At 41.3% G+C, this 13,309-nt stretch overlaps 1 protein-coding gene and 1 long non-coding RNA gene across 4 annotated transcripts in view; both read right to left on the bottom strand.

Annotated features, from left to right (window-relative positions):
- On the bottom strand, positions 1-8,738 carry LOC141981683 (uncharacterized). The gene is made up of 3 exons (XR_012637882.1): positions 8,340-8,738; positions 2,399-2,560; positions 1-32 (listed from the first exon to the last, which is right to left on the bottom strand). It is a non-coding gene; the product is annotated as an uncharacterized LOC141981683 (long non-coding RNA).
- A 3,088-nt stretch (positions 8,739-11,826) lies between these two features.
- Positions 11,827-13,309, bottom strand: part of HACL1 (2-hydroxyacyl-CoA lyase 1) — a 33,731-nt gene continuing 32,248 nt past the window's right edge. For all 3 annotated transcript variants that reach the window (XM_074945706.1, XM_074945707.1, XM_074945708.1), the window contains 2 exons: positions 13,037-13,223; positions 11,827-12,653 (listed from right to left, as the gene is read on the bottom strand). In XM_074945706.1, coding sequence (XP_074801807.1) covers positions 12,621-12,653; positions 13,037-13,223 — 220 coding nt within the window. In that variant the 3' untranslated portion in view covers positions 11,827-12,620. The remainder of the gene's footprint in view (positions 12,654-13,036; positions 13,224-13,309) is intronic.

The following is a 13,309-nucleotide window of genomic DNA, read 5'->3' as shown; positions in this document are numbered from 1 at the left end:
TCTCTTCTCTCTCTACTCAGCTCTCAACTGTCCTAAAATAAAACAGTAAAAATTGGTAGAAGAAAGATATTTTATTGTCAAGCTTTCCTGGGGTTATCTGACTACAGATAGGCCAAACCTAGCCCTCCCACATCCAGACTTCCCTAGCCTTTGAGGAAGTTCCGATCTAGACCTAGAGGTTGCAGCTCCAATCCATCTCTAGGGCCCAGTCCTGCAACTCTTTTACCCATGAGTAATCCTTATGCACACATGTTGTGGGTATTTTTTCCCCAGCTTCTTCAGCTGTTGCTTTATTACTGAAAAGGGGATTCAGGGTCTCCTCCCACTATCCTGGTTCTGGCCGCCTGTTTAGTCCCTATTATTTATTTATTAATTTATGTTTAACATTTATAATTTAACTTTAAAAAATGTTAAACTTTGTAAAAGCATTGAGACATTCAAAGGGTTATCTAACACAGTTAAGACTACCAGGAGACGTTGGCTGCTGCCCAAGGAGCATCTGTGTCAGTTCTGCAACCTTGAATGAAAGATTTGGATGGATTTTCAGTGGATTTTTTTAAAAGCCAATTTATTTTACACATACTTTTTACAGTTTTTAAAATAGCTTTTTTTTAAATGTTGCAGTCCCTTCCTATGCTGTAGACAGGTTATTAAAAGAGACCACATAAAAATTATAAACTTCTTTGGCTTAGACATGCCAGCTGAACCTTTGAACTTATTTTTAAATGGTTTTATACTTTAGAAACTTTTTTTTTTGCAATAATGAGCCAATGACATATTTAAGCTGCCTACTTTTTAAATTACAATTTGTATTTTTTATACTTAAACTTTGAATAAGGTTTTTACAGGCAATATCACTTTTTTTGACCTGGGCTTTGATAATTGTTGGGTTTTTTTTTTTTTTAAAGCAATGTTTTGTTTTACTGCTATTTTCCCTTTTTCTTTTGTATTTTAGTTATTTGAGACTTCAGCAGGCTTATTTTTATACTTAAACTTTTTTGACAGGCAATGTTAGCTGCTGTTTTATTTATTTATCACTATAATTTATATAATAGGTCACGTTTTACTAGTGCATTTGGAAGCAGTTAAACCATACAGAAACTATTTTTTGGTCAGTGATTTTAACTAAATTGTTCATAGTCAAACAATTTAAATGAGATTGTCGCTGTACTTGCAGCAGCCAGCACAACTGGTTATTTACAGACACATGTATTAGGAAGGGCACATTTCCTTCAGAATGGCTGTCAAGGCATCTCAGGGAAAAGAGCATAGTGGTAGTAGATGTCACCATCTGATCTCTCCTTTGCATAGTTTGTTTGATTATTAAGGATTTTACCAGGTATGTTATACTGCCATAACTGGGTTTGATTATTAAACCAAGAATTCTTTTAAAAAAAAACAAACCAACACTTTTATATACTTTTTAACACTTTATTACTTCCATTGCCCCGGCCTATATAGTCCCCTCCAAGCTCTGCTGTGTTAATTTGTGCAAAAGCTCCTTTTAACTACACATACCTTTTCCTAAATAGTCACTTAAGTTTTTCATTCGTTCAGAAGACACTTCCCAAGACCTCACACAAGCTACTAAATTCTGGGACCATAACTCTGACTCCCGAAGTATCTCAACTGATTTTTTCTTGGAGGTTCTAAGCTTATCTTTGATGGGTTTTGCAATTATTTCTTAACTTAGTTCACTTTGCCTGCAAAGCTGTACTCTCTAAATAAAGTCCTTGAAGGATGCCTGGTTTTTACTTTGGATTTATGAAGATAGGTAACAGACATTGTGCTCTCCCTGCCCTTTGAGGAAACTCTTCTATTTAGTGTCTTTCCCCCTCTACAACTTAGATTTGCTCTTCAAGCTTTTTGCATCCATCCCTCAAGGTGGCATGTTTTGTTTGTAAAGTTTTAGCCACCAGAAATAATCCTGGTGAAACTGCTGCCTTGATTTGGGCTTTCTTTGCCTTTGGATTAAAAAAAAAAACCTCGATACTATTTTTTCCATGGCTGCCAATGGGTCCTATTTTTTGAGAATTTCAGTCACATTCAACAGACTTTGCTGAGCTCTGCCAATCATTTATGGCATTCAACAGCTCTCTGCTGTGCGCCGCAAGCATTCTTTTCTTTTTTAAATCTAATACCGCTCTCTGGAGTTCCTTTTACACTCAGTCCCAGTCTCCCCCTAATACTTCTTTGGGGAGTCCATAGGGGCCACCCTTAGATTTAACCCACTTCTCCAGGGCGGTACTAACTTCCTCATATTTAAACCCTTAAACCCTTCCAATGCCATTTCCCTTATTCTTAGGTAGCAACCCTCAGACTAAGGGGTGTATACTTAACCTCCTCCAGACAGGTGGAACCTTGGTTTGCTCTGGGCTCATCACTGAAGTTACTTTACCTCCTCCAGACAAATGGCAGCCGAGTCATGGCACCACTATTTTGGCATTTCCTTGAGACTTCTTCCACTCGGTTCTTCAGGAATTCATTCTGAGTCCAGGTTCCTTTATCTGGCATACAGCAAAGTTGTGCTGAATTGATCAGACTCAAATACAGGGGGTGGCTGTAGGGCATACCACACAGCTAATGTTACACAGCAACTTCTTTTCTATACATTTACACGTAACATTACTTTTACTACATACTGCATTACACATTTTGGGATTGGCTTTCTTACTTTGTAGGAACCAATCCCTGCACAGCCTCCATTGTCCATGCATGACATACTCTCTATCTCATTTAATGTTCTAGGCTTATCTTATCCATTGGGATCTTGTTCGTTGTAAATCGTTCCCTGGGTGTTCCCCCTTATCCGAGCTAGTACAAACAGTCTGTTTCCAGCCTGCTGATCCATTTACCTCCCTAATCCTGTCTCCCAAGAAACGAGGCCTCACCCATGACCAGTTACTCATGTCAAGCCTGGCCTACAAATACCAGGTGCTGAAATGAACAAGAATAATTTTACAGTCATAAATCAAACACTGAAACTCCCTATTATTGTTGTTCCCCCTCCTCCTCACACCTGCTTGTTTGTCTCATCGACTTGCTACTGTGCCTCTTTCCCACTCCAAGCTCTGTACTATTTACAGGTTTGTACAGTTCTTAGTGCAACGTGACCCCCAAGCTTAGCTGAGGTCTCTAGGTGCTATCACACAAAAACAATAAATATTGTTTTCAGAGGAAGGGGAATGTAAATAAATCTCAGTTATGAGCTGGGCTCTTGTTGATATTTACAGCCACTCCTGTCAGAGGAGAGGGTCTCTGGTAACGTTTTCATCTCCTTTTCATTTAGAGCTTACTCTAAATGGCTTCTGCACTGCTGCCCAGTGCAAAACTTACCAGCTATCCTAATATCACTGCAATGCTGCTGTAGGTATGAGACCAAAGAATGTGCGCCAGGAGCTGGCTGTGACGGCTGCTAATTTAAATGATTTATAATTTACCCCTGCCAAGAAGTACAACCAATTAAATACCTCAAAGCACAAAACTCTTCTACGTGAGCAGTCCTGTTGGAAAAGTATTAATGACATTGCTTTCACATTTATTCCAGCCTCATGCTGTCTGCACCAAAGGATATTATGGAGGCTGGCAATGCAGCTGCACTAGGCCTGATTCTCCCATTGCTCAACGGCCTCTTTACCATGTACAGGGCTCATAAAGGCAGTGCATCTGTGCAGTGGAGGATAACGTAGTGCTGCTTGCTGTTTGTCACCCTCCTCTGCATCCCCCAGCATATGCATGTGATGGAGGAGAGGCCAGAACACCACTAATTCAGCAAAGGACTTAAGCAAGTGTCAGCAAAGGACTTAAGCATCTGCTTAACTTTACATGAATACTTCCAGTGATGATTGCTTAAGTGTCATGCTGAATCAGGGCCTAAAATCTGTATTAACGCTATCTTTTTTTAAAATTACTATACCATTTTCAGTTTACTCTGATTCTCTCAACCATCTTTCCAAGGGTTCCTCCTGCTTTTGGATTACACAAGAGCTATCCACAGAGCTGAAAATCACGTGTGATCTGTGGCGGTGACACAGGCCTACACAAGTTTATCAAAGAGCAGGATTGATCCTGGAACAGGGAGCAGAGCTAGGTGTTTGAGTCAAATGTCCCTCCATACCTGCCAGACTGGAGGAATGGAACAGGGGGGAAGTGGAAAGGGTGTTGCGACTGTTTGTTAACTTCACAGATGTTCTAGTAAATGAAAGCATTGAGATAAGAGAGAAATGACAGTGAGCATAAGCCTCACTGGAGCTTTCGGTTTGGGCTTTTCTGGCACAGTGAATTTTCCACTGTCTTTTCCTTGTTAACTATGCATCCCACACTTGGCCTTTAAGGCTTCACACTACTCCCATTGAAGTCGATGGCAAATTTTCCACTGACTTCAAAGAGTGCAGGATCAGGACATTAGTAGACTGAGAGGTACTGAATATTTATTTTTTGTTAGGAATTAAGAAACCCAGCAGCACCCTGCTACTATTGTGGCCAGACACTTAGCATTATCTAATCATTCCGGTATGCCAGTGTTGTTGTCTTCTAAATAGAGGATAACAGCTGTACCTAATCAAACTAGACAAATGCATTTTCCAAGCTCCTCTTGCAGAATTATGGAGCTATAATTAAGGCTGTGTCAGCATTTCCATTATTAACCCCTATTTTTGAGGGTTCAGTAACTTGGCTTTCAAACGTCCCTCTGAATAGCAATTTGACACACAAGGACTTAACCTTAGAGCTAATTTATTGTGGCAAATTGAAGGAGGAAAAACAACAGTGCAGCACTTTCCCGACCATACAATGAAGAAAAGGTTTAAAAACCCCTAAATTGACCTGTTTCAGATGTATTTGTGGAGTTTATATATAAAAGCAATGTGCTAGGTAACAACAAGTGGGATCAAATAAAACATGAGTAAAGGGACACAGATCTTGCTCACGCTGAGCTCAATGGTAAAATTCCTATTGATTTCAATGGTGCAGGATTGGGCCTGATATGATCAATTACTTGTAGTATTTTAAACATCTTGTAAATGCCCAAAATATGAATCTTTAAAACATGTTTAGCGGCTCACAGGATGTGGAGTAACCATCCTCACATCCTACTTAACTCGGGGTGAGCAGAGAGTACTGAGCACCCTGCTGGGTCAGGTCCTACTGAGCATATTAATACTTTTTTACATAAACTACAGCAGTGCCTTAATGCAGTTGCAAAGAGGGGCTAGAATTCATGTAACTGGAGATTATCAGTAGCAGTGGAGGTACTGGAAATCAGCACCTCTCCGAGTCATGGACTATAAAATGCTGGGAGCATGTTCACGTTATCCTTAATGACACTGTCAAGGACCCTGATGACAAATCTGTCAAAAATCAGAAATGCTCAACTTTTGGTTTTAGTTTAGATGGGCTGATTCCTGCAAAGAGAGGCTTTTCTGCAACCACTGTGAGGCTTAGTTGGATGAGTGCCTGAAGGAGAACACGGATGGAAAGCAATGGCTACCAAATATATGTTTTTGTGCCTCATTAGCATGTCAGAAATGCGTGGCTGTCTTTTCCATTTCTCTCAGCCTATGACTGCACAAGTGACACACATAACCACAGGCAAAGCTCCTGTAAATACAGATGAACACATTAGAAACTGCCCTTGACTTTTTCATGGCTCTTCTTACTTACAAAGCACTGTGGGGGCTACTCAACACATTACTTTAGGCCAAAAACTGGATGGGCCGAATTCTGCCTTCAATTGCATCCCTGCAACTCAGACTTCATTGCATCCATTTTGACTGGGCAGAACTTGACCCAAAATATTGTATGGTTGTTTTGCTGTTTTTAAAATAGTGGGACAGACACTTATGGAAAGCACTAAAACACTGGATCAAACTGCTGGCTTTGTTTGGCTTTTTTTAAGAGCACATTTCCATATAGTGCTCCCACCTTGCAGGCGAGACCATGATAAGAGACAAAAACTTCTTGGATTATTGACTCAAGCAAGCAGATTGCCTTCTAAATTAATTCCCCTCATTTCTTTCTGCACTATTTCAGTCAGCCTACTAGATTCCTGGAAAGAACAGACACTGAAAGCATTTTCATCTATATTAGTACGTGCCATAAATAGCTGAAATGGTCTGCTTTACTCAGGATCTCTCTCAGCCCTGTCCATCTGGCTTGAGTCATGCCATCAAAAGAAACAGCAAAGGTCTGCTTTAGAATAGCTGTTACTTGCTAATCATAATATTCTGTTACAAATAAATGTGTAGGAAAATACTGATACTAGATGGTGTATTACTGAAAGGTGCTAATAGCTACTTGGTCTTGGATTCAGAGATAATCACAGACCTCATTACACCCAATGGGTACCAAGCACTCTCTTTCAGGCTCAACAGAATGAGCAGTCAAGCCCCTTTATATAGTAAAAGCAGCTGCAGACATTGGGGGTTATGACCCAAGGCACTAGGCCACATGACCAGGGCAGCGCTAAACCACGTTGGGTTAACTGGGGTTTCCCTAATTGCAAATGCTAGGATATTTGTTGTAGGCTGTGTGTACTGGAGTTGAGAGTGTGACTGGAACAGGGTGGCTTGGATGAAGTTTTATTTGAACAGCCCAAGAGGGGAAACTGAGGCAGGCTACCTGCATAGTGATCCCAGGCCATGAGGAGGAGGAGGGGAAGCTATTGGCCCAGTGACAATGACTGTAAGAGAAAGCAGAGGGACAGAACTTCTTGGGCATAGAGTGCGCTGGAGCGGCAGACTTAGGGATTTCAGTGCAAGGAAACTGCTTGCTGTTTGTTTCTACTGTGTTCAGGGAAACAGGATTTTCTGTAGGTTTTCCCGAAACACAGTAAGGCCAAGAATATACCTGAGTTTTACCTTCCAATTTACATCCAAATGGAAACAAGCCTGCAAGGCCTTTAATCTAGGCTAACAGCTTGGATCAACAATGTATTCTACACACACAACCATTTATACAGCAAACAGTTTGCTTACAAAATCCTTTACAACAAACAGTAAAGCAAACTCTTATGAAACACCACCACCACGCAGCCAGCAAGCTGAGAATGCCAACAGGAACAAAGGTGCCTGTATGCATAGATGCACACTGGACTAATGTCTGCATGGGCTTAACACTCTATGATGATTGAGCAGAAATATTACAGCATATGTTTTGTTGGACTGATTTAAGAGTGCTAAGAACTGTGCATTACTGGGCCCCAGCACAGGTACTTTATATCTTCTGACCAGGTTGAACAATGAAAGACAAATCTTAACAGCCCCCTGGAAGCAGAATACAAAAGCAGCAGAAATGCCACGTTCCTCCTCGTCCTGAGGGTGATGATTTGTATAACCCTTTCCTGGTTAGAGGGTTAGATGTTTGGCCTGTTTACCATTTTATTTCCTAATTTGGCCATTTTCTGGACAAGATACCTATACGATTCAAACCCTTTTGAATCAGATGATACTGTTGCTTATTTGCTCTCTCTGGTTATTCCACAATTGGATGATCAAGGTGCTACAAGGGCACCCAAGGAAGACAATGGTGTTGCGGAGAAGCTAAATTAATTCTTTGTATTGGTCTTCACTGTAGTCAATGTGAGGGAAATTGCCATACGTGAGCCATTCTTTTTAGGTGACAAATATGAGGAACTGTCCCACCTTGGGAGGGCAGTAGAGGAGGATTTGGACCAAATTGATAAATTAAACAGTAATAAGTCACCAGGACCAGATGGTAAACAGTGAGGTGACAAAATCTGCAGAGCATACAAAATTACTAAAGACAGATAAGTCCAGATTTGAGTGCAAAGGGATCTCACAAAACTGGGTGACTGCGCAACAAAATGGAAGATGAAAGTCAATGTTGATAAATGCAAAGTAAGGCACATTGGTAAACATAATCCCAGCTGTACATACAAAATGATGGGATCTAAATTAGCTATTACCACTCAAGAAAGATCTTGGAGTCATCATGGACAGTTGTCTGAAAACATCTGCTCAATGTGTAGGGCCCTCTGTTTTCAGTTTTTATTTTATTTAATTTTTCCTAGGAATTTATCAGTGTTTATTACCACCACAACAAAAACAGGTGAAAATCAGTACAACAACTATTAACTTTTCTGGTAAATATTGGAGTTTATTTTGGTGGACGGGAAGACAGGGGAAAAAAGTATTCAGTAGATTAATGCTTTGAATTCTGTTCATCCATGTGGCTTGCTGCAGAACTAAAACAGAACTCAGAACACAATCCCACTCCTGAGTTTTAGAGAACAATATCTCTCTAATCCCCAAATAAAACTTTTCATTTGAATAAAGAGTTTACTGTTGTAGACTTAGAACTATTAGGCTATAAATACTTACATTTAATAATTGGGCCACACCATTTGCAGTGCATACACTCAACTTCATTCTTTTCTTCTGTTTTTGTTTTTTTAAAAACTTTTGAATACTTCCTTGTGTTCTGAAATGTATTTTAATACAGATTTTCATTTTCCTCCCATTTTAGTGTATCAAATCTTTAAACTGCGATCTCACAGCTTGAAATGTGCACGTGGTAGACTTGAGATTCATCAGTATGTTCAGATGTGCATGCATTCAGAGCTTGTGTGCATGCCAGTTTGTTTATTGCATGTATCTTCTAGACTAACACATAGTCTGACTTCAACAGGCAACTTTGCATATACACACAGACTAATGTATGATCATAATACATATAGCTCATGCAATGTATTATATTTTCCAAATACACATTTTTTTACATAGCTGAATGATATAAAAGTAGGGTGAAAAATCAGAAAAAAAAATGAATAATACTTTTTGTAAAACCCAGGAATTTTTCAGTAAAAATGAGGGGGCTGATCTATGTGTAGTGGTAATCAAAAAATCAATGTGAGGAACCATTAGGAAAGGGATAGATAATAAAGAAAATGTCATAATGCCACTATATAAATCCACGGTATGCCCACACCTTGAATACTGTGTACTGTTCTGGTTTCCCCCAGCTGAAAAAAGATACATTAGAATTGGAGGAAATACAGAGAAGGGCAATCAAAATGATTAGGGGAATGGAACAGCTTCCACCTGCGGAGATATTAAAAAGACAGGGACTATTCATCTTAGAAGAGAGACAACTAAGGGGTATATGATAGAGGGCTACAAAATCATGACTGGTGTAGAGAAAGTGAATATGGAAGTGTTATTTACTCATTCCCATAACACAAGAACCAATAAAATTAATAGGCAGCAGATTTGAAACAAACATAAGGAAGTAACATAGTGCATAGTCAACCTGTGAAACTCATGCCCGGGGATGCTATGAAAGCCCAAAATATAACAGGGTTCAAAAAAGAATTAGACAAGTTTACGGGGTACAGGTCCATCAATGGCTATTAGCAAAGATGGTCAGGGACACAACTCCTTGCTCTCAGTGTCCCTAAACCTCTGACTGCCAGAAGCTGACACTGGATGACATGGGATGGATCACTTGATAATTGCCCTGGTTCTGTCTAGCACCAGCCACTGTCTGCAGACAGGACACTGGGCTAGACTGACCATTGGTCTGACCCAGTATGGCCGTTCTTATTTTCTAACTTTATTTTTCATGGTATACAGAACCAGAATTTTGGCAGGCCCCATCCCTCACCCTGGGCCATCTGTTGGCCCCATCCCCAACCCTCAACAGGGGCCCTTAGTTGCCCCAAGACGAACCCTAGCTTGGGGCCCCATCCCTAACACTTGCATGCAGTTCCCATGCCAGCCACATCCCTAACCACAAGGGGCCCCACTCTGACCCTTGCTCCCAGCCAGCCCCAAACCTAACCCTACCTTTAGGCCTCCTGGTGACTGCTAATTTACCCTAATTGTGAATTTGAATGTAAAAAGTCAATGTAAGTTCATAAGATGTTCACAATAACCTAGAACAACCAATGTTGATGGGAAAAGGTACAAAAGGGAGACTCAGTTAGCCCAAACAAAGAGGCCTATGGCCATAGCTCAAGGCACATGTTAAGATCATGCTGGTAAACAAGAGAAATGTGGAACCAGAAATTAGTGAACCAAAACTGGTGTGCTGGAAACTAGCCCTAACGAGTGAGCTTCACCATCATGACTACTATCCACGCTATCTCCTGGGACCCCAGGCCTTTGCCATCCTGATCCTGACAGATGTCCTGACCAGGCTGAGCCAGGGAGGGACCCAGATGAGATCACCATCTCCACCAGCTCTGGCTGAATTCCAAACACAATCTGGGATGTGAGGTTTTCTCTCTCTCTCCCTGCTGTGACTAGGAAGAGACAACCAAAAGCAAGGCCCTAAACAGCCCAGTGCTGGTACAAGTTTGCCAGGACTCAGAGTGGCTGATAAGGTTGTACGCTGTACCTGCATTTCTCCAGCTGTGAGGTAGCAAGTGAGAGTCAATATCAGAGACAGAAGCTGCATTTTCTATCTTTGCTGTTCTTTTCTCTCCCAGTTTGTGCGGGTTTGTTTTATTCTGCCTTCTAGGAAACTGGACTGGACTTTAACAACAGCTCCAGATCATCTCAACTAACTTCGTCCCTTTTCTGCTAAAGGACAGTTATTAACATCTCTAATGCCATCTAAGATTGTCAAAGAATGGGATTTTTCCTTCTAAACACTCTGTCCAGCTATAAGGAAAGGGAACAAGAAATGCTGTTAAAATGAAAACCTTATTCAGTACTTTATATTTCAAAAGCTTTAATTGGCTTCCCTGCTTTCCTGTATCTTTAATAAAAGGTTACAAGGATTTTTATGGTGTTTGCCATGGTACTAAGCAGGCTGAGATCTTTATGACAAACCTCAAACCTTGTTTAACACTGTTTAATGTTGAACAGCAACTGGGTTACGTTAACACTTTTGGCCCATTTATTCCATCTAAATTAATACAACATGACCCAAACCCCAACCCTTATTTGGGGACCCCAGCTGGCCCTAACCTTCATGCTAGCCGAGAGACCCTGCTCAGCTCCATCTCTCACGTGGCTGACCTAGCCATCCCCAACCCTCATGTTAACCAGGTCCCCATTCCAGCCCCTACCCTCATCTTAGCTCAGGTATTCCTTACCCTATCTCAGGGATCCCTGCCAATCCCAATCCTATCAATAACCCCAGATCCTCAGTCATTCCCACTCCTAACCCTAGCCCTCTGAGAGCCCCAAAATCCTAAACTTATACTGGGCCCCTGGCCATTCCCAACCCTCACCCTAACCCTACTGGTCCAAATCCCCACTGTAGCTTTGGACCCTCATGCTAGCCCCACTCCTCACCCTTGCCCGGGTGCCCTCTGTGGAACCATGAGGGCTCAGAGAGCCAGTTCAGCCTGTTGATCCTGGCCCCAACCCTAGCCCAGGTCACCCTTAGATGGCTCCTACCCTAACCCTGCCTTGATTTCAGGGGCCCACTCAGCCAGCCCCAACCCTGACATTAGTTTTGGGCATTCTCAGCTGGCCACAAACATAACTACAACCCTAATCAGGGGGCAACCCTCAGCCAGCTGGCGCTGGCCCCATCTCTAGCCCAGAGGCCCCCCTCAGCTGGGCCCAACCCTAACCCCAGCCATAGCCTGTGCATCCCCTCAGCTGGCTGGCACTGGCCCAGTTTTAACCCAGGTGACACCCATAGCCAACCCCAAGTTCACCGGTCCCCTCAACTGGTCCCAACTTTGAACACTTTGCAATCTCTTGATCCTGGAATGTTTATTTCTGAATTCTTGTGCACTACTGATTTCTGCGTGATAGGTATGTGTGGGAACAAGTGGATAAGGCAGTAATTTAAGATTTTCTTTTCTGCAAGTACAGCAGGTTCCAGTTAGCAGGCTGTAGAAATTAATCCAAACAAATAAACTCAGTATTGCAGTGAAATCTGGCATTTTTTAATAAACACTTTAGAAGTTTCTGAAGTGATTCTAGGATACAAAATTGTCAATCCAAAGCCTGTATCTCTGTACAGAAAAATACAGTGCAAGAAATTAAGGGCTTAGTCCTTTTCTGACAAGACTCCCATTGAAATTAGTGGATATTTTGCTGGAGTAGAGGCTGAGCACCAACCCTGAAAGGTGCTGAGGACTGTCAACCCCAATGGACTTTGGGAATGGAAAGCGAAGATATTCAGCACCTCTAGCAGAGGATCCAACCACAAGTAAGGGACTCAAATTTGGGCTCTATAAAACAAGCTCTCTAGTAAGCAGCATCTTGGTCAAGAGGGGGAAAAAAACCAACCCAAAAAACAAGGGACAGAAAGACTCTGATTGCAAAGATTTTTCCATAAATAAATTCCCTTTCCCCTCCCAGGCCCCCCCAAGGACTACAGATTTAATTGACAAGTCTGATCTGTTACATTTGTAGTAAAAAGAAAAAAATGATTTTATTATTCAAGTGTTTCTATATGATCTGGTTCATAGCCATAAAAGGAAGATTTCTGTTGAGTGGACACTGATGTACATTTAGGTGTCTCTTGTGCATATTATGATTATTTTTTTTTAAAAAAAGAAGTGAAACAAAACTAGGATTTCACACACTTATGTAAATAATTATAAAATATAGCTTTAGCAGTTTTACTCCTGGAAAATGATTTAGTTTGGCTGAAGCAGATGTATTGGCTAGGATTATTGCGCTCTGTATCTCTTGTTACATATTAGAACGAGTCAGCCAGTGAAAATCCTGGAAACAAAAAAACAGAAACAAAACAGATAGGTGGCGTAGAATGCAAACATGTATTTACTAACATACAATCCTGCCCTTGTGGAATTGTGTAACACTGCTTATGAAAATATCATTTTATTCTCAATTTCTTTGGTAGGAGCACAGAGAAAGGATTTTTGATACTGTGACAACACTCATAACAAAATTGTCAATAAATAAGGACAATTAGGAAAATGGTGAAGTCAAAGGCCCTGATACGACAAAGAGCTGAGCATGTGGGGATCCCTGCATCTCCACAGAGCCTCGCTGCTGACCAGCAACCTCTCCCCATGTCTCAACAGAGGTTCAGGAGGATACAGGGGGTCTGTCCATCAGAGCCTGAGAAAAATGAAAACACGTACCTGCTGTTTTCTGTCAGATTGTGGGTTGATCATTACATTGATAAGGGAAGGCACTTGCTTCTCTGCCAGGCTTGCTTTCAGGGCATTTTGAAGTTCCTCTGGTGTTTTTACAAAGTACCCTTTACCCCCAAATGCAGACATAATCTGCTCATAGTGAGAATTTGGCAGGAGACAAACAGGTGGTGCACTGAAAGAAGCAAAGAGTACATAGAGTTAAAATGGAGTACATAGAGTTATGGTACATAGAGTTAAAACTGCAAGAATGACTAACTA

Source organism: Natator depressus, chromosome 2 (assembly GCF_965152275.1).
Source record: "Natator depressus isolate rNatDep1 chromosome 2, rNatDep2.hap1, whole genome shotgun sequence".
Classification (NCBI taxonomy): domain Eukaryota; kingdom Metazoa; phylum Chordata; order Testudines; family Cheloniidae; genus Natator; species Natator depressus.
The sequence above is the reverse complement of the archived record's forward strand: the minus strand, read 5'-3'. Positions and strand labels throughout refer to the sequence as shown.